General features: G+C 38.2%; 1 protein-coding gene across 1 annotated transcript; it reads right to left on the bottom strand.

Annotated features, from left to right (window-relative positions):
• Positions 1-578: 578 nt before the first annotated feature.
• TLR3 (toll like receptor 3) lies at positions 579-12,987 on the bottom strand. Its single transcript, XM_010401564.4, has 5 exons — positions 12,853-12,987; positions 9,048-9,496; positions 7,641-7,832; positions 4,229-6,054; positions 579-3,433 (listed from the first exon to the last, which is right to left on the bottom strand). Exons 2-5 carry the CDS (start codon positions 9,489-9,491, stop codon positions 3,205-3,207), a joined length of 2,691 nt encoding a protein of 896 aa, XP_010399866.1. The 5' UTR covers positions 9,492-9,496; positions 12,853-12,987; the 3' UTR covers positions 579-3,204.
• Positions 12,988-18,497: the final 5,510 nt, after the last annotated feature.

Below are 18,497 nucleotides of genomic sequence, written 5' to 3'. Positions count from 1 at the left end.
GCTATGTATGAACATCACTGTCTGTAACTTGTTCATTACTCCCTGTGTCCTGGTTCTGGCCAGGATGGGGTTAATGTTTGCAGTAGCAAGGAGGGGCATGGCTAGGACCTTGAGATTGTTCTATATCACCTCACATCATGCTCAGGGAGCAGGGGTCCTTTCTGGTCGCGTTCCACGTGGTGAGAATTCACAATCTCTACCTTTTGTGCCTCCAGTTCTGCTCTCCAGGCTGCCAGGGGGAGGGAGGAGTGAGTGAGCAGCACATGGTTTATAACACTAAATTGGGGAATACTATTCCTAAACCGTGACACCCTGTCATTCAAGATCTGCAGAAACAGTCGGGTTCCACTTCAAACCTCCAGACTTGAGCATTCTGCCTCTCTCAAGTCCTTTACATATTCTGCTTTCAATACAAATGGCTCCTCTTTAGTCCTAGGTAATATCTTTGATATGACGAGTCTGGAACTACTTTTCATTTATTTGGTGTTCAACTCATCAGCAAATCAGCATAATAAAATCTGATTCTGCCCACTGCAAAGAGACTGCCCAGCTCAGATATAGACTGTGAATCCTGAAAGTACTTACAACTCAGCTGTGGTAAGCCCATTTATTTACTCTCAATAAAATTGTCAAACAAATGTACAGGAGCAGAGCAAAAGTGGGTAACTTCCAGAAAAAGAGGGAAAAATTATAGGAAAAATTTACTTCTGGTATAAGTGATGGTTACCACTGGCCCTGTGATTATTACTTTTGTGCGCTTTTTTTTAAACATTAGTCTAATGTTCATTGTGAACCTTTATAATGTCTTTTTCTGTGGTAAATTATTTTAAACTGAATCTAGGTACTGAAATAACTGTTTGGAATGTATTCATCATATTTTCATAATTTAAAGTGATTTTTCACTCATCACCAAGTACTTCTTGTTTGTATTCTTAGCCATATTACAAAACTAAGCATTCAAAACATTTTTTTCAGTGTTCTGAAACCAATTTTGGGGGCATTCATAGTATCTAGAAAAATCTTTAGGAATTTAGACATACTGTCATTTGTCAGGCTCTTAGGGTCAGAAAAGGCCGTTTGATCATCTCATCTGACCTCTTGCATCACATTTCACCCCAGCATTTCTCCACGCTTTCTCTTCACCTTTATGTCATTTTTAATATCCATGTGAACTACTAGCATTTTCTAAACAATCTATATTGATGTGGAAAGAGAAATTCTGCTGCTATGTGTCATTGCAGATTTAGGAAACATAGGAACTCTGTCACAGGTTAGTCTTTAAATAAGAGAAAGAACAACTGACATGGTGCATACCTGGTACACCATTATTACCAACTTGCCTCCTCAACTTTCATGGCCTAAGCATGAAGAAAGAATTTGTCACTTTGCCTGAAAAGGTCAGAAAGATGAGAGGAAGGCATCACAATAGGGATAATCCTGTTACTGTAATTAGGGAATCATCACCTATCACTTCAGCTGTAAACAAAGCCTATTTTGTCTTCCCAAGTAAGTGAAGACATCTGCATCCCCTTTGCTATTCCAGTGCATGAAAAATCTATTTCACTAATTATTTGTCTTGTTTAGGTTTTATATTATCATGGGACATAGGAAACCTATTAAAACCTCATCTATGCATATAGCAAATCATGAGAAAAGCTGTTTAAAATGCTAAGTATAGAACAATTTGCAAGTTGTTTTCTAAAGCAGTAAAAAAGCATTCTTGTAGCAATAGTGGTATTGAAGTTGATGAGGGAAATGCTAGGGGAACAAAGCAATTTAAAAATATTACTGAGCTATTGAAGGATCACATACCTACTAAAAGCTGACGGTTTTAAAAGGTCCTTGAAGCAGCAATTAAATATTAACAAAAATATACAAATGACTGCCTCGTGTCTAATTTATAATAACCTGTGCTCAGACTCACCATAACATTTTAGCCAGTCCTAAACATTATAAACACCCTTGCAAAGCACATTTTGCTCAGTCTCAGCTCTCTCTCCAGATCAAGCTGCTAGCCTGTATGTTTGAACCTTTATGTCCTGGCAATTGCCAACGAGCCCACATTTCTGTAAAATATTTTCAGGAAATAATCAAACTACATTAATATACAAGAAATTAAACTACAGAATTCTATCTATTTCTTTACAGTTTTCTTTTTAGCTATCAAATTCAAAACTATGTGTAAAAGGAAACAAAATATTTGAAATTAATCTAGTTTTGAAATTTTTTCCCACTCTCCCTCTAACTGTAGTCACAATAATGTTTCTGATACCATTTAAAACTATTTCTTTGGGAAGACTTTGTTTTTGTTGTTGTTGTTTCACCAGTAACAAAATTTTTTGTAATTAAATTGCAGTAGCACCACTTTCTCCACAAAGTTGTCTTCTGATTATAAAAATATCTATGCCTTTTCTCATTTATAGAGGTGCAGCAGCTGTGCCTTAGCCATGTTTCACATTGATTTCAAGTTCTATGTACAGGCCCACATGCAGTTTTATGTGCATTCTAAGAATCAAATACATGTCTCAGTATTAATGTCCTGCCAGCTCTCTGAATTTCACCAGGGAATAGCAAAAAGGTTTTTTTCCAAATACCAAATTTATTAAATCAGTTGACTCATCAGCCTGAAAGTCACTTTTTGATAGCAAACAGTATAAGCCACCCCAGAAGGCATAACCACAAAGGTTTTAAAACTCACTTTGAAACTGCTATGTTTCTTGGTTTGAATTACAGAAGTAATTTGCCATGTTACTTGCTGTGTTTCAAAAGGAAAGCTTTCCAGCTTGATGCACTGAATCTCCCCATGTTTCAAAAGCAAGCAGTAGTGTCCACTCTACCTTCTACAAAGAATTTGCTGTTTTATCATTAATGCATTTTCTTTTGTATATCCCCTTAGAGAGTCTGTCTTTTCTACCCTACATAATTTCCTAGAATATCAGTCATTCTCATTGGTTTTCAGAATTTCTACCACATTTTTAATACACTGACTATCAACCATGATCCCTTTTAACATCACTTCAGTACAGCTGAAATAAAATATCAGCAAAAACATGAATATAGACAAATAAATTTAAATTGTAGTGACTCTTACATATCTTTACAGAATGACAAACTTCTTCAGATTTTCATGAAGTCTTGCTAGTTTTCCAATGGTAGAAAATATACAATAAAATGACCCCATAATTCAAATCTGTAGTTGAAAATTCAGTGCACTTTACTATTAGATTTAAGTGCCATCACTAATTGCTGATGAAATGCACTGACTCGTTCTCTCTGGGCTGGCCAGTTCAAGATGCAGCGAGATCTGAACATTCCTCTTCTGAGGTGAAGTGCATGATACAACTTGTAATCTTGGATATCATTAAGAAAGATCAGTATGATGGAGTCCCGACTTTGTTCAATAGCTTGCTGAAGAGCATGATACACCTTGAAACTGAAGCAAAAATAAGAAAAAAATCAATATTTTCTTTTATGTGAAGGAAAAAGGAAAGTCAAGCAGTTCTTAACAGGGGTCTTAGTGTCTATTTTGTTATATACAATTGTTATTACTTTTCTTAAATTAGTTGTGTCTAATTAAATAACAATAAATTCATGCTCTAAAAATATAACCTAAGTCTACTGTCTTGATACAGATTTTTTAGCAAAATTCCTTTCATTACAAGACCACTACACAAGAATGGTGAAAAGACTAATTTAAAGGAAAACAAAAATCATCATTCGATGTTACTGGTCTCACTTGTTGTTCTTCTTCAAATGTTTAATTTTAAGGAAAGCAATCTGCAAAGGTAGCAGCCTGACTTTTGGAAAAACCCCCAACCAAACAAAATAGAACAACCCCCCTCCCCCCCCAAAAAAAAACCAAAACGAAACCAAACAAAAAAAAAACAACAAAAAACCCAACACTACCAAACAAAACCAAACAAAACCAAACCAAACCCCCCAAAACAAACAAACAAGCAAAAATTACCCACAAAAAACACCCAAGAAAATGCCTAAAACATTGACTGAGGTATTCAAATGTCCACTACTGTATGTGTGAAACAACTTTATTAATTTAGGAATTATTCTGAAGCTACAATGTATTAGGTAAATATATTAAAGTAGATTTTGCATGGGTGTATTTCATTAAATGCTATTTTTTAATTAAGTTACAGTTAAAAAATGATCTTGTTAAATTATCTCTTAAGAAATTTTCCCCCGTAGAGATAAAATTTTATATCCTACTCACTTTTTACACCAGGGATCCTGTAAGAGGTGTTCAGTCACAACAAAAATAATCTTCCTGCTCTTTTTTATACTGTTAATTGTGGCTTCAAATTCAGATACACCTGCTTCAAAGTCCCGTTCTTCTAAACAAAACCTAATTTCAAAGTGGTTATTTTTTTCCAGAGACACGAAATTTTTAGACACCCAATTCTTGTCTTCTCTTGCATGAATAACATAGGCATCATAATAAAACTCTTCCTGTTGTCTCTCAAATTCTTTAAAACCAAGCATTCGATTAACTAAAATATTCCAGTAGAAAGCTATTCTCCACCCTTCAAAATGGATGGTAAGGACAATAAAAATGAGTAGCGTCACAATAGTGGCAGAGATCACAAAAAGAAGTTTAAATGGAGCACTGTCTTTGCAGGCTGAACTATCAAAATACAAAACCAGAGAACCATGATATTTAGGTGGAGTGTTGCAAATGTACTGGGACCTCAGTCCAGGTATATCTACTTGGGTTACATTAAGCCAATCAGCAAACCAAGCAATGCTTTCACAGGTGCAATCAAAAGGATTGGAATCCATCTCTAGTTTTCTCAAGCTCTTGAAAGGTGGGCCAAATACTTTTTCTTCAACTGAGGTAATCAGATTTTTCTGAAGGTTCAACGAATTCAGAGAGGCTTGGTCATCAAACAGAGTTGCTGGAAGCAAATTCAAATTATTCGATCCTAAATCCAAGTGTTTTAATTGAAAGAGACCCTTGAAAGCCTGAACTGGAATTTCATCCAGCCCATTTGATTTTAAATTAAGAATTCGCAAATTGGGAAGACCTTTTAAAAAAAGAACGGGGCCACCTGGATTTGCATGTTTCCAAAGTCGGGCTAAATTATTGTGCTGCAAATCCAGTATGTCAAGATTGTCAAGTCCATCAAACAAGTCTTCTTTTATGTTTGCTATGTTATTATTGCTGATGTCCAGGATAGTCAGGTTTCGTAGAGGATGAAAAGGTGAAGGAGAAAGTGCCAGATTACTGCACCCTACCTTCCTCAGCATCAGTTTTCTAAGGCTTGGGACAAAAATGAATGATTCACTTTGCAAAGTCAAGTTTTTATTATAGGAAAGATAAATATCTTGTATATTATTGAGACCTTTGAACTCATGACCTGTGAGCTGTTGATTAATTTCATTGAGACCAATATGAAGAATTTTCAGGTGTCCCAAGGAAGAAAATGCCCCACTTTCTATTGTAGAGATTCTGGTTTTTGTGAGGTTGAGAACCTGTAAGCTAGAATTAGCAAGTGATGAAAATGTTTTATTAGTTATTCTTTGTAAGTTTAGGTTGCAGTTAGAGAGACTCAGGTATTTCAAGTTGTTCAGACCTGTGAACATATTAGCAGTAATTCCTGGAAAATTGTTATTATCCATTATAAGGTACTCCAGGTGGTATAACCAATGAAAAGAAAAATCTTCAATTTTCCCAGTAAGTGAGTTCATGAGATTCAAATATTTAAGGCTAGATAATCCATAAAATAAATGTGAAGATACATTAATATTATTAAGCTTCAGGTTTAAGTATTGTAAACTTGAAAGCCATTGAAATGAGTCATTTTCTATGACAGAGAAAGAATTTTGGGAAAGGTTTAAAATTGTAAGATTTGTTCCTTGCAGACCCTGGAAAGTTGACTTGCCAATGTAGGAAAGTTTCACATGGCTCAGTGAGAGGTTCCGAATCGCTGTGTTTGATAATTCTGTACAAAGTTTCTTTGTGCAATTTTCACCAAGTTCAACATTGTTCAGTATGAGGCCAAACAGATTTCCAATTGTATGTAAACATCCTGTGTGAAACTGAAAGGACAAGAGAAAAAAAGTCTTGGCCTAAACAAAGGGATTATGTAAAAAAGTTGACTAACAAAACATTTGGTTTGAAAAGGTTTTCAAATGAGATTTTCAAGCAGAATAGAACTTCTACACCCAGACTGTTTCACACCCAAGTTCAGACAAACACTTTTTGGAGTTTACACTTCTTGTGACAATAGTTCTATCACTTATAACATGATTATCATAAATCTGAGTAGTATTATTTTAGAAGAAGATAGAAAGCGGCTTAGTGAGATGCAAGTTTGAATCCAACTACCGAAACTCTTTCTCTAGAAGTATCTTAAAATTTGTGATATCATTCTTCTTTTATTGGTACCTGCTAGGTATACTAATTTACTAGTTATTAGGTCAGCAGACAGACAAGAAGAAGTCCACTTTCTCTTTGCAAGCAGAAGCTACTATGAAATCTAATACTACACACTTGCTTTCACAATATGGATCACAAGCTTCGCTCATAGTGCTCAGCCCTCATCTTGATTAAGAGATCAGCTGAGTGATTGAATACTCCATTTGTCAGAATGATTCAAAAGCATAAAGACTGCTTTTTAGATAGCAGTACTGTAAAACCAGAGCAGCTGAAAGTGGCCCAAAGTAGCAGGGCCCAAGAAAGGAGTACTGCCATTTACTTACCCACACACTGTATCCTTGTGCCAGAACAGCCCTACATGAAGTCACACAGTGAACCAGGTAAGAACCAGTGTGACTACAAGCTAACTGAGCCAAAACATCTGTAAAGTTTCCCCAGTGATCCAGTGCATAGCTTCATAAAAGCTGGTATCAGAGAGGGAGGGATGAAGCGGCCAAGTGAAGGAGGATGGTGCGATTCACTCTTAGCACTGCTACAAACTTACACTACCTTAAAATATTCTTGTAGGTTCAATGTACATATTCTTTAGAGATCAGCCAACTGGGAAACAGAGCAAAACAAACAAACAAAAAACAAACAAACCGAGGAAATTCAATGTATATTCAGTATTTGTATGCTGATGGTCAACCTATTTAGAATTGTCATACTTACCATCACTCTTCAAAGAATCATAACACCAAGAAGCAGATCAGAGAGCACAGTGAGGTAGGTGGAAAAGAAAACAAACACCCTTGTGGGTTTTTTTAAAAGGAGTGAGTATACTTTTCTGGAGTGATTATTTCTCTGGGGTTCCTATAGATACAAGTGAATGCTCTCTTTGATTAACAGGGAAGTGAGATCTTTACCCACTTGGAGAGTATGTCAGCCCTTCACCTTCAGCGCGTGCAAAAAAAATTCTGCATAGAAAATACCCAGTAAGGATTCTCAGAGCATCTAAGTCTGCTTGAGACCTCTGATCTACATGGAACAAGCCTCTATGAAACTAGCCTGTGATGATTTCAGTGGCAAAACAATAATTCTCTAAATCACTACTGGAGGTTAGGAGTAATGCTGTATAAAATAGAATGGGTTTTGGACCTCAGTGGATCAAAATTGTAGTGTAAATGCCATACAACCATACAGGGTAAATCAGGATAGTTTCATTTTATACTTACACCTATTGAATTTCTGTTAACATGCTTCCTACCTCTTTTAGTGGATTTGATGACAAATCAAGACTATTCAATGAGGTATTGCTAAGAAAACTGAAGTCTTCTTTTTTCAACTCAGTGATTTGGTTGCTACTCAGCATGAGCTCATGGAGTTTCTCCAACTGTTGCTCGAATCCTAAATTGGCTGACTTCAAAGAATTATGAGATAAGTCCAAAATATTCAAGTTCTGGAGAGAAGATGCAAGAAAAAAAAGTACAATTTTTATATATATATATAATACACGCAACGAATTTAGAAATATTTCATTAGAGTATAACTGATCAGAAATTTGTTGCAATACTACACTTAAACTAGATTTGTAATAGAGAAATGGCAGCTTTCAAGCTCCTGCGAAGAAGTATTCTGTATCTTTCACACCAGTAACTTTCATGGTATTCACGGTACTAACCTGTTAAAGTACCTACTGGAAACCAAAAACGTACCTACTGGAAACCAAAAAATTTAGCTAAAGTTCCTTAATTCACTGAAGGCCCTCCTGTCTCAGATAAAATGATAAATGCAGAAGCCTACAGCTGGCTGCTGTTATAACTACCGCAGTACTGAACATTACATTCCGCCCTTTTTCAGAGTGGTCCAGCCCAGTAAATGGACATGAGGAAGGTGAAGTTCCCAGCATGGAGGCTGGCTGCACTCAATCGTATTTAGTTGTGTCAGCAGTCCTACAATGCAAGCAGGTACACTTTATGTAACTGAACTGAGTTTAGCAGAAAAGTTCAGACTACTCAAAATCACATGCACACTCATTAGAACACTGAGTGACAATTAGTACCCACACATTGTCTTTACTTTACTTTCTTTTGTCCTTAGGCTCTTCCTTTTGCATGATTTCTTTCGTGGTGCAAAGACAGTGGAATAGTCCTTTCCTGCCTTCTGTGGTGGTTCCCCAATCTCTGCTACAGACAAGAATATTTAACCCCATATGAACTACCAGGGAAAATGAAGGTACAATAAAAACCTTTTTACTTTTTCTCAGTTCTTGAAGTCCTGACAGACACTACATTCAGCCTAAGCACTGGCCTTCCTGGTTTGAATAATTACACCTCAACCTTGAGAATTTAGGCTTCCAGCTACCCAGGCAGCTGAGATTCCACACCATCCACTTCGCTGTTATCATATGCTGCTGTTATTCTCTCAGCACATATCCTGTATGGAGAGGTGTCTCAAAAGGATGCAATAGGGAAAAGGGAATGGAGAGCACTGACTCACAAAGATTACTGAGACTCCAACGTGCTTTAACAGAAGAAGCCACAAATCCTCTGCTTCAGAAAAAATCAGTGGAAGTTTATATGTTGGGTATTTTGAGATACAAAGGCAGCAGTTCTGTACACACATTGGAAAATACCATAAATTCCCCATTTATATTTTATTTACATGATCTTACCTTCAGGGTTTTGAAAGGATCATTATTTATATTTAGTCTGTTGTATCCTAGATTGAGCTCGGTCAGGTTGGTGCAGGAAGAAAAGACTTTGTCAGGGAGCTTATACAATTCATTATGGTGTAGCTTCAGAATCTGCAGCAGGGGCACACTTTGGCACAATTCTGGTTGCAGTTTAGAGATGCTGTTGTAGCCTGCATTCAAGTAAACCAGCTGGCTGTACTTGGTCAGATTTGCAGGACCTAGCTGTCTTAGCTGATTATGAGAGATGTCCAAAATTGTTATATTGTTTGGAAGATCAGAGGGAATTTGAGTCAGCTTTAGGTGACTGCAGTCAGCTGTTTCATTTTGGATATGACATTGCTTTCCAACTGATGCACATGGCCAGAAGACAAACATCAGTCTGACATATAAGCTGCTCCACCAAAGAATGGTGTTTTGCATCATTCTATCTGCAAAGGCAAAATGAACACTGCAAATTACAATCATTTTGACACAACTTGCATCTTAAACTGAAAGCTAAGCAAGCAAAGCTTAAAAACTATATAATTTCACACTGAGCAAACATTCGGTGTTTCTAACCCATATAGTCGCATTCACTTCTGCAGAAGAGTTATGTTTAATAATCTCTCTAAATAATGACTTTTATTTAAAAGCAATAATATTGTCTTACATAAAAATAGGTATGTTCAGAAAGCTGCCAACTTTATCTATTATCAATGAAAATTTCCAATCACTTTCTCTTTTCTAATTAATTTTGCATTGCTTTAACATGCAGAAAATATAATAAGTATGACAAATTCTACACAAGCCTCTCAATGTTAGCCATTGAGCTCTGAGCTTAACTGCATGTAAAATATTTATACTTATATGCAGTAAAAATACATAGTATACCACTTATTTCTTTTACTGTTCTTGACAGTGTTTATTTTACAAGTCAATCACCCAAAATTCTGTCTTTCCATCTTATAGAGAAAGAAGGAATACCAGGCTATAGAAACATGTATGAGACAGTAAGAGCACACAAAATAAATCAGTACAAACCTAATCAGAGAAAGAAATGGAGAAGAGCCAAGGTGTAGAGAAGACACTGCCCATAGGTTCAATACATTTATCCATATACTTTCAGGAAAACTTACACATTTGAGAACTTATATACTCCACCCTGTATCTTTTGGTCATTTACATCAACATTGAAACTAATTTTCAATGGCTCTACCTGTTTGGTCATTACATTTCTAATGAATCTTGGGCTTTTTCATAGTTTGTTCACTGACAATTTAGTATCCATTAGATTTAAATTCACCTGGTAATCTTGTAACGAGACTACTGCACAAGGAAGAAAATTAATTCCATATAAATTCTGACCAGAACGAAGCTGTAAGAGCGCAGAAGGGTTTGACAAGCCTTCTGAGTCATAGAGCTTGTCTAATTAAATGGCATTTCTGCTAATCAAAAGAAGAGTCCTCTGTATTTTCCATATTTTTCTCTACAGAATTAATCTTTAGTAGAGGGACAACATATTTTGAGTGCTTTGCAGAATGGTTTTTTCATGCTTTAGCAGAGCACAGTAAGCTTAGGTTCCTGTCTTCAATTTTTTCTTTTTTAAAAAATAAAACGCCTATAATTTCAATTCGGAAGCTTTAAGTGTCTCCACAATTTTGATACACACATATCTGTATGGCCTTCTGCCAATAAACTTGGAACCTACCTAACAACCTCAGTTTACCAATGAGTTCAGTCTCAGCAGGATGGGCTCCCAGGCAGAGAAGGCCATTAGTGCCCCAGTACAGAACAGGCTATAGATGGGAATAAACCTTCCTAGACTTAACAGGAAGCTAGAAGAGCTTCTCAAATGACTAATTCACAGGAATTGTGAGCTTTCTTACTTCTACAACTCCCATTTTCCTTTGCTAGTGTGAAAAACTAGGTTCACTCTCCTGTGAGAATTTAAAGGATTTAATATAAAGACAATAAGAGACACATAAAATAAAGCAAAGGGATAACGGCCGGGTGCCTTGGCGCTCTGCCAAGAGCACCCCTGATGCTCGGGGATAGTCCTTTTTATACCATTTTTACTGTCTGTTCTTTATGCATATTCAAACTTTTCCAGGAGCTGTTCTGCATGGCCACTCCTTGGTTCCGCCTTTTTTAGAGCACGCGTATTCTTCTGCCTCGCGGTTTTATTTCTTTTGATTCTTGGGGTTGGGCTCGCTAGGTAAAAGTGGATGGTAGGGTGGATCTCTTAATTCTCCAGACAGTCAGGGCTGATTGCAGCTTTGGGCCTCTTTGCCCCCCGGGCAGAGCGGTGATAGCGGCTCTCAGACTCTCCTGGCCGCCCGTTCTCCGGGCGGAGTAGCCTTTGGGCCCTTTTGTTCCCTGGACAAAGTGTTGATTAGCAGCTTCTCGGGCCTCATCCTCTGCTCGCTTGGAGGTTATCTTACTTGCTCACACTTGCTAACATTCTTGCTAAAACGAGAGAAAACTACATCCACACAGCAAAAAGCATTTCTAACATTATATAATATCTACCTTTATACTTGCGAGAAGCCAACATTATAATATATGTTTATAACACTAGGAACCTGTGTTTAATTAATATGATCGAGCCTTGAACAGAGTATTGCACATTAGCAAACAATGAAACAAGAAATTAGAAGAAAAATTAAACCAACACATTTGTATAGAAAAAAAGAAAAATTCTTCATAACTGATGTTTTCTAAAGAGATGGATTTCCACTAGCATAACAAAACACTCTAAGGAATTGACACTGTAACCTGCAGCCAAGCAGGAGCTGAGCAGGTCTGATCCCAGCAGAGTTTGACTCCATAGCTGACCTGCCTTTTCAGAAGGGACACATTAGGACTGCTCCGGTGACAAAACGTCACATTATAGTGGCCAGAGGGGAACCACATGACTGCCTTTGTGGGAGCAACCTGGCCATCTAAGGAGAAACATTTGTAAAATCCAGTGGGAATGGGGATACAAGCAAGGGATAGAGGGACCTGAAACATTGCAAAGGCACACACACAAAGGACTACAAAAGATGGTTTAAAATAAACCTTAATGAAAAAGTAATTCCCTGTTGGGTACTGCCATGTCAGGGTGACCCACATCCTGCAGCTCCTATAGCCTGGTTCTCCACTCATCTGCCACTGGCTAATGCGGAAGAGCAGTAAACTCTCAGTCCTGCTACAGCTGCTGCCAAACACAACATCGCTGCCCCTGTAGCTGAAGAAAACAAAGGACCGTTGTCCTACCTCTTTCCTCTGCACCCCAACTGCTGGAAACACTAAGGAAAACAAAAGAGAAGCTTGTCTGTGACAGAAGCTTGCATCCTGATCTGCATAATTCTCAGGGTTTGTTTTAGGGTGATCAGAGAATCACCCAGAAGTGATTGCTGCTGGGTTCTGCAGCAGTTGTTGCCAGCTCATCTTTAAGTTTGAAAGGCAGAAGAAATGTACTGCACAATCACAAAACGGGTTCTTTAGCTGACTTCCAGCAACGGGTTGCCTTTTCCTGTTTTTTTCATTGCAAGAAATATGGAATCAGCTTTCGGTGGTTTAGCTTTGGCTGGGGATCCAATGAAGAAAGCACACATCCGTTACCAAACTTCAAGGACAGCGTTTCAGATGGGCAAAAGAAAGAACTACAGATTTAGCATTACGAACAAGAACTTTAAAATCTGGCACAGACTTGGCTAAAATCCAGGATCAAGGAAATCACCCAAACTCCTGAGCAGCACTTTGCCTTTGCACCTCGATATTCACATTTATTACTAAGAAGTGAAGAATTTTACCGACTCACCTCTGCAGGCTTTATCTCCTTCTGTCTGGAAGCATCTGCACTAGTTCCTCAGCACACGAAAACCATGAGGAAACACTCTGCCCACTGCCGGAAGAAGTGAAACCGAAAGTGTGGCCGGGCGCGGCGTCGGCAGCGGGCGAGCGGGGGGCGGCTCCGCAGCTGGCGGGACGAGCATCCCCCGAGCAGCGGCAGCCGCGGCTCCCCCATCGCCCCGAGCCCTCCTGGCATGAACGGTTCGGAGGTGCTGAGGGGGGAGATGGCTCCTAACCTCAGAGCTGGGCTGCTGCTTGTGGTTGCTGACCACAAGGAAACCGATTTAAGCATGCAGATGTGCACAAGTGAGCACATCTCACCATCCTATTTAAAACTCAGTTACAATTTATTCCTGGCTATTTCCAGTGTCTCTGAAAATCCTCAAGGTCATATCCTGAAAGCAGATATCCTGACCAACAGATTACTGACATAGGAATATTAGTTTTTAAAGTAGAAACACAGCACCAATGTTTCCTACAGAGCCATGTACAGTATTCCTTTTAAAAGGGAATTTGATTATGTGAGAGAGAAGTATATTTCTTTTCCAAGAGAGAAAATAAAATATTTTGTATTTAAAAAGATCAAACCAACAAATTGTTTTTAAAAGTCCAAGTTAAAGTTTCAGGTTCAGCTTTCAGATGTGTGTTGTCTTCATACTGTTTGTGAATTTGTGTGTCCCTACTTTCCCAAGGACCTGACCATCAGTTTCCTGGTGGGGACTTTCTCAGTACCAGCTTCTGGACATGACAAGAAGTGCTATTGCTTCAACTACATTGGTATTCATAAATATTCTGCCGAATTCATCCAGCTGTACTTAGGACACACCAACACCTGAGGTCAGCTTACATTTTTAGGTAGTTACATGGTCCCCTTTTAAGTGAAGAGCAAGTAGCTGCAGACTAACCCAGAAAATAATAAACTTGGGCTTTAATTCTTCATTGGAAGTGTTTGAAATTATAACCTACAGGAATGTGTTAACTGCCTGCCCATCAAGAGCTCTGGGGAGGGAGGGACCTTGTGCTGGTTTCTACACTTTATCCCATTAAATCTATCTATCAACAGATTTGCTGTGAAGGAGGCTGGCTGGGAGATAGGCTGGGTGACTAAGAGGTTGCAGCCCTTACTTCCTACTTCTCTTCTCTGAATTCTTTCAGCAATTGCCGAATATAAATTATTTTTTATTCTTGGAGTTGGGATGCAAACTGAGACCAGAACCAAGTTCCTTTGGAGCTGAAAGGCTCTAAAGCCTTTCATTCCCATTTCATGAGTAAACCTTGATCCTCTCTTTCCTCTTGCTGTGGGAAGAGTAAATTTCTGTTCCATGCTGTCCTGTGGGCTTGTGTCAGGATAAGGTCATTTGATCAGAAGCACAGCCACCTGAAGTCACATTAAGTTAATCTGAAGAGGATTTTAGCTTTGTGTATTGTAATTCTGTTGCTTTAGAACATAGAAGATCACGTTGATGGTAAGAAACATAATAATTAACAGCCTTTTCAGATCACTATTCCAGCATAGCAATACTGTCGGGTATTTTATCTCTCCCTACACCCTACTCATACTAGAGATAAAATGTACTCTTTGATCTCACCTCACAGTTTATTGCTTCTCAAACCTCTCTTCCCTGTACACATAGGAGACTATTAGGAAGCTACAGTTGTCCCAGGCACAATGGAGGAAAACCATCTAATGCTGATGAAGCTGTTAATTTTTTCAGTAAGGCCTTTTCAACACTCTAGCCTTACGAAAATATCAGTGGCTCAGGGAGAGAACAGCACATGGATGTTCAAAAGCTCCACTCTTTTGGAGCTCTTGCACTGGGGGTAAGAACATTTATTTTTAGTACAGAAAATTTCAAAGCAATGAAGGTCTTGTAAACATTTTGCAGTGTGGTTTACAAGAGCCAGCAGATAGTACTGTGCAAGTTACACTCTGGGGCATATGGAACCAGTACAGATTCAGCAAGCATGGTTGGCAGTTCTGAGGCAGACAACAAAGTGGATACATCCGTGCCTATTTCAGTGGTGTGCAATCTCATCAGGTTCCCAAGTTGCCATAACTCACCCGCGTAACTTACTTTACCCCATACTTATGTTTTCAAGTGCTGAAAAGAACAAGACATCACATAGTGAAGGGCATAGTGAAGCAATTCACATGTCCAGAGAATAATTTAGTATACAAAAGCAGCACAAAACTTAGGCAAGGCTCTCACATTGTGCTCACGGTAAGCTTAAGTGAGGTGGTTCTGAATAGTGACAAAACACAGTCAGGCAAACAACTGGAGATGTAGCCATTTCACTTAGGTGTTTAAGAGCAGAGTAACCAGCAGCTGCACAGACCCAGCTTAAGCTTATTCGGGCTATAAACACAGAAGGGTGGGGACGTATGTGCAGTGTCTCACGGAACACTCCCGGAGCTAACATGCCTCCAAAACTGAGCCGAGGAAAAAAGGAAGTCTACAGATCTTACCTGATCTTCAGATACAAAAAAAGTGTATTAGCTTAGCACATGGCTGATGGGGCTTCAGTGTTTTTGTAAACTGCAAATCATGCTGCAAGCATCAGGAGGAAGACCCAAAATGAGGGAACCCATGTCGACTCTTCCAGTGACTGTCAGCCACTCAAAAGGTGAAAGCATTGTGGTTGGATTCAGACATCCTATGCAGCAATGGACAGGTTCATGGAAACAGAATTTAGAGACATCTGGAAGTGAGCACAGCTACCAGGAGAAAGGAAGCAGGAAAGAGCAGACCTGAACAGTCTTGACGGGAGACTTCCTGCAACAGCAAGGCAGCTAGAAGGGAGGACAGTGTGGCAGACAGATTTAGCTTGGATCTGCCTCCCGAGACAAGAATAGATGCTTCTTCTCTTGTTATTACATGAATTTGGCTAAGTTAACTTACTGTTGAAGTATCTAGCAGGTCACATGACTTTTAGTTGCAATAGTTCCTCTAAGGCTGCTCAGTCAATACTGCTAATTTACGAGTTGCAAGAATTAAATTTCATTACCTTTTTGTTGACACAAAAGTGGAAAAGAGTATGTGAGGATTCACAGACAGAATATGTTCATTAGCGTTCTCCCAAACCTCAAAGACAGAAGAATTTCTTCCATGAATTTCTTTTTAAAATTCCTTTTGTGGAATAAAAAAAAAAAAGTTTGTGAATAAAATCACATGACCTGGGCAGGTAGCTGAGAACTCCACCCATTGTTTGGGATTTAAACTATCTCATAGCCAGCCAAGAGCAGTGGCTCTGACTAAAGTGTTTGTCACCTGGAAGCAACATTCAAACTGCTAGTGAACATGCACAGATAAAGTACAGCATTGACTCATCAGCTTTGACACTGTGGTGTACACTTTTCTGATGTGTTGCACTGACTGAAAAGATCAACTGCAACTGCAGAATAGGTCACATTACCTGAGCAGAACAGGTATCTGAAATATTCTGGCCTGTAAGAGCATTCACAAAAGCTCATTTCACTACAGTTAGGTTGCTTTGCCCAGCCTAGCCAGGAGGCAAATTAGAGAACTGAGAATTCAGCTCTAGGATGGATTCCTGTTCAAACACCACCTCTCCTCTCTTTATTGGGACAGTTACAAAAGCAACCTTTGCAACCCTTTTCTCTTCATCTTCCACTGCTCCAGCAAGGATGCATCAATACTAGCACACATATTATGTCAATGCCTTTGCTTTCCATCTAGTGCATTCTAATCCCAAAGAGAGAACCCTGGAGCGGGACAAAGGAGAAGTCAGTAACTTTTAAGTTAACCCTTTAGATTAGAGAAGATCAAAAGGATTAAAGAAGGGCAAAACATTTCACTTCATTATGTCACCATTTTATAAAAGAGGTCTCTCAATGTTTCATGTTTGCAACAATGGATTCATTGCATAAATGAATTGCTCTTAAATGTTTTAGCCTTTTTTCATAAGGAAGTAGTAAAGAAGCTAGAATTTAGGACTTAGATATTCTTGTGTTGTGGAAATATTTTTGTACCGCCAAGAACTCTCACTAAAAGGTGACAGCCTTCCTAAAATCTTGTTCTTATCCAGATTTCTCAATTAAGCATGCATATTAAACATTGATTTGCAATAGTTTCTATTTAACAGCATCTCCCCACAGTATTTAGTTGTCTGGTTTCAGAATCCCTTCCTTTTTTTGCTGTTCCCCCTTTTTCTGGCACATTGTCATGCATGTTTTCACAGTATATTTCCAACAGGAAATCTATATCCCATTGCAGGTTATATACAGTGGCTGCCATGCCAAGTGGTTTCACTGTGAACACATGAAACTTTAATAATAAAGTAGAAATTCCATCATTTGATTTATACTCACACTTGCAATACAAATAGCAAACATTAGGACAAGCCTACCACTTTTAGAAATATTTTCCCACTATGCTTTGAAGGCAATGTAATCTCTGTCTTCTGAAAGTAAGCTGTATTTAAAAGAGCCACAGCTGCATTTTAGCTTTCCATTTACTAAAACCTCTATCCAGTTATATCCAGTATATTTTTGCACTGATTTTTTTTCCTGAGGAGTCGGTGTGGCCTCAAAGCCCTAAATGCTCAGATTCCCTTCGAGCTCACAGAAGGTAAGATGCACAGAAGTAAATAACTGTGCAAACACAGCCAGATTGTCCACACTGTTTAATTCCTCACCCCCAGGCTGACAGCTGACTTCAAATCCAAAATTGCTTCTTTAAAATGGCCCAAGTACATGTCTTGTCCACACCTATTTTCTAATGTGTCTCATGAAAATATGGAAACAGTAGCAAGAAGTTATTCTTTAGATTTTTTTTCTCATGAAAATAAATATATTTCATACCCTATCAAATTTCAGTGGTATGAAAGGAGACACAATCAGCTGCTAGGTATTAAAAAGTTTCTAAGGTGTATCACAACAGACACATACACAAGTTGCTGCATCTAACTTCACTTAGAAGGTAGCAAGCAAATCATGAGCATGCTTTTAAATGCAGTGAATATTGATTGTGAGCCTTCTGCAAATATCACTGTTTACATGGACTTCACACAGATGATCCTTCTTCTGTGTATTCTACCTAACTGTGTGGGATTTTTGGCAACGCCTTGTTTTATTGTGAAGAACACTTGCACATTGCTCTCAATAGGTTTTTTTTTGTCTTAGATTAACTACTAAAATCAACATAATACAATTTTAGTTGTAGTTTTGAGGTTGCTGAGCAGGATAGCCAAAGAAATTGTAACACTCCTTAGAAAACCAGATATTTTCTGGTATCTGAACCACCATTTGGACAAAGTTTTTGAAGAAGAAATACCAAATAATTTCAACTTCCTCATTAAATTTTGACATGTTAGAATTTATTTTAGTGGTGGTAAATGTGACGTATGTAATCTTAAATGTAACAAATATAACACAAAAATTATGAATTCAGTAAAAGTATAGGATGAAGCACCATGATTCAATGTTCTTAAAACAAAATTTGTGTTCTACAGGTATTTAAAATTTCTATTTTTCATTCTGAATCCAAGAGAACACAGCAGCTATTTGAACCCAATGAACAGCTTTTTTAGGTCCATTGTCAACAGCGCCATTGTAGCCCACTCTTTGCAAGACAAACAGTTAGAAAATCGTTC

Source organism: Corvus cornix, chromosome 4 (assembly GCF_000738735.6).
Source record: "Corvus cornix cornix isolate S_Up_H32 chromosome 4, ASM73873v5, whole genome shotgun sequence".
NCBI lineage: Eukaryota > Metazoa > Chordata > Aves > Passeriformes > Corvidae > Corvus > Corvus cornix.
This window is presented reverse-complemented; position numbering and strand designations above follow the sequence as displayed.

Bases quoted from the DNA above. Each gene is read 5' to 3' on its own strand.
- TLR3 (XM_010401564.4), bottom strand. From the start codon at position 9,491: ATGATGCAAAACACCATTCTTTGGTGGAGCAGCTTATATGTCAGACTG. The intron at 6,055-7,640 runs GTAGGAAGCATG...TTGTCCTTTCAG, and splicing joins CATCAAATCCACTAAAAGAG to TTTCACACAGGATGTTTACA. The intron at 3,434-4,228 runs GTGAGTAGGATA...TTTTTGCTTCAG, and splicing joins CAGGATCCCTGGTGTAAAAA to TTTCAAGGTGTATCATGCTC.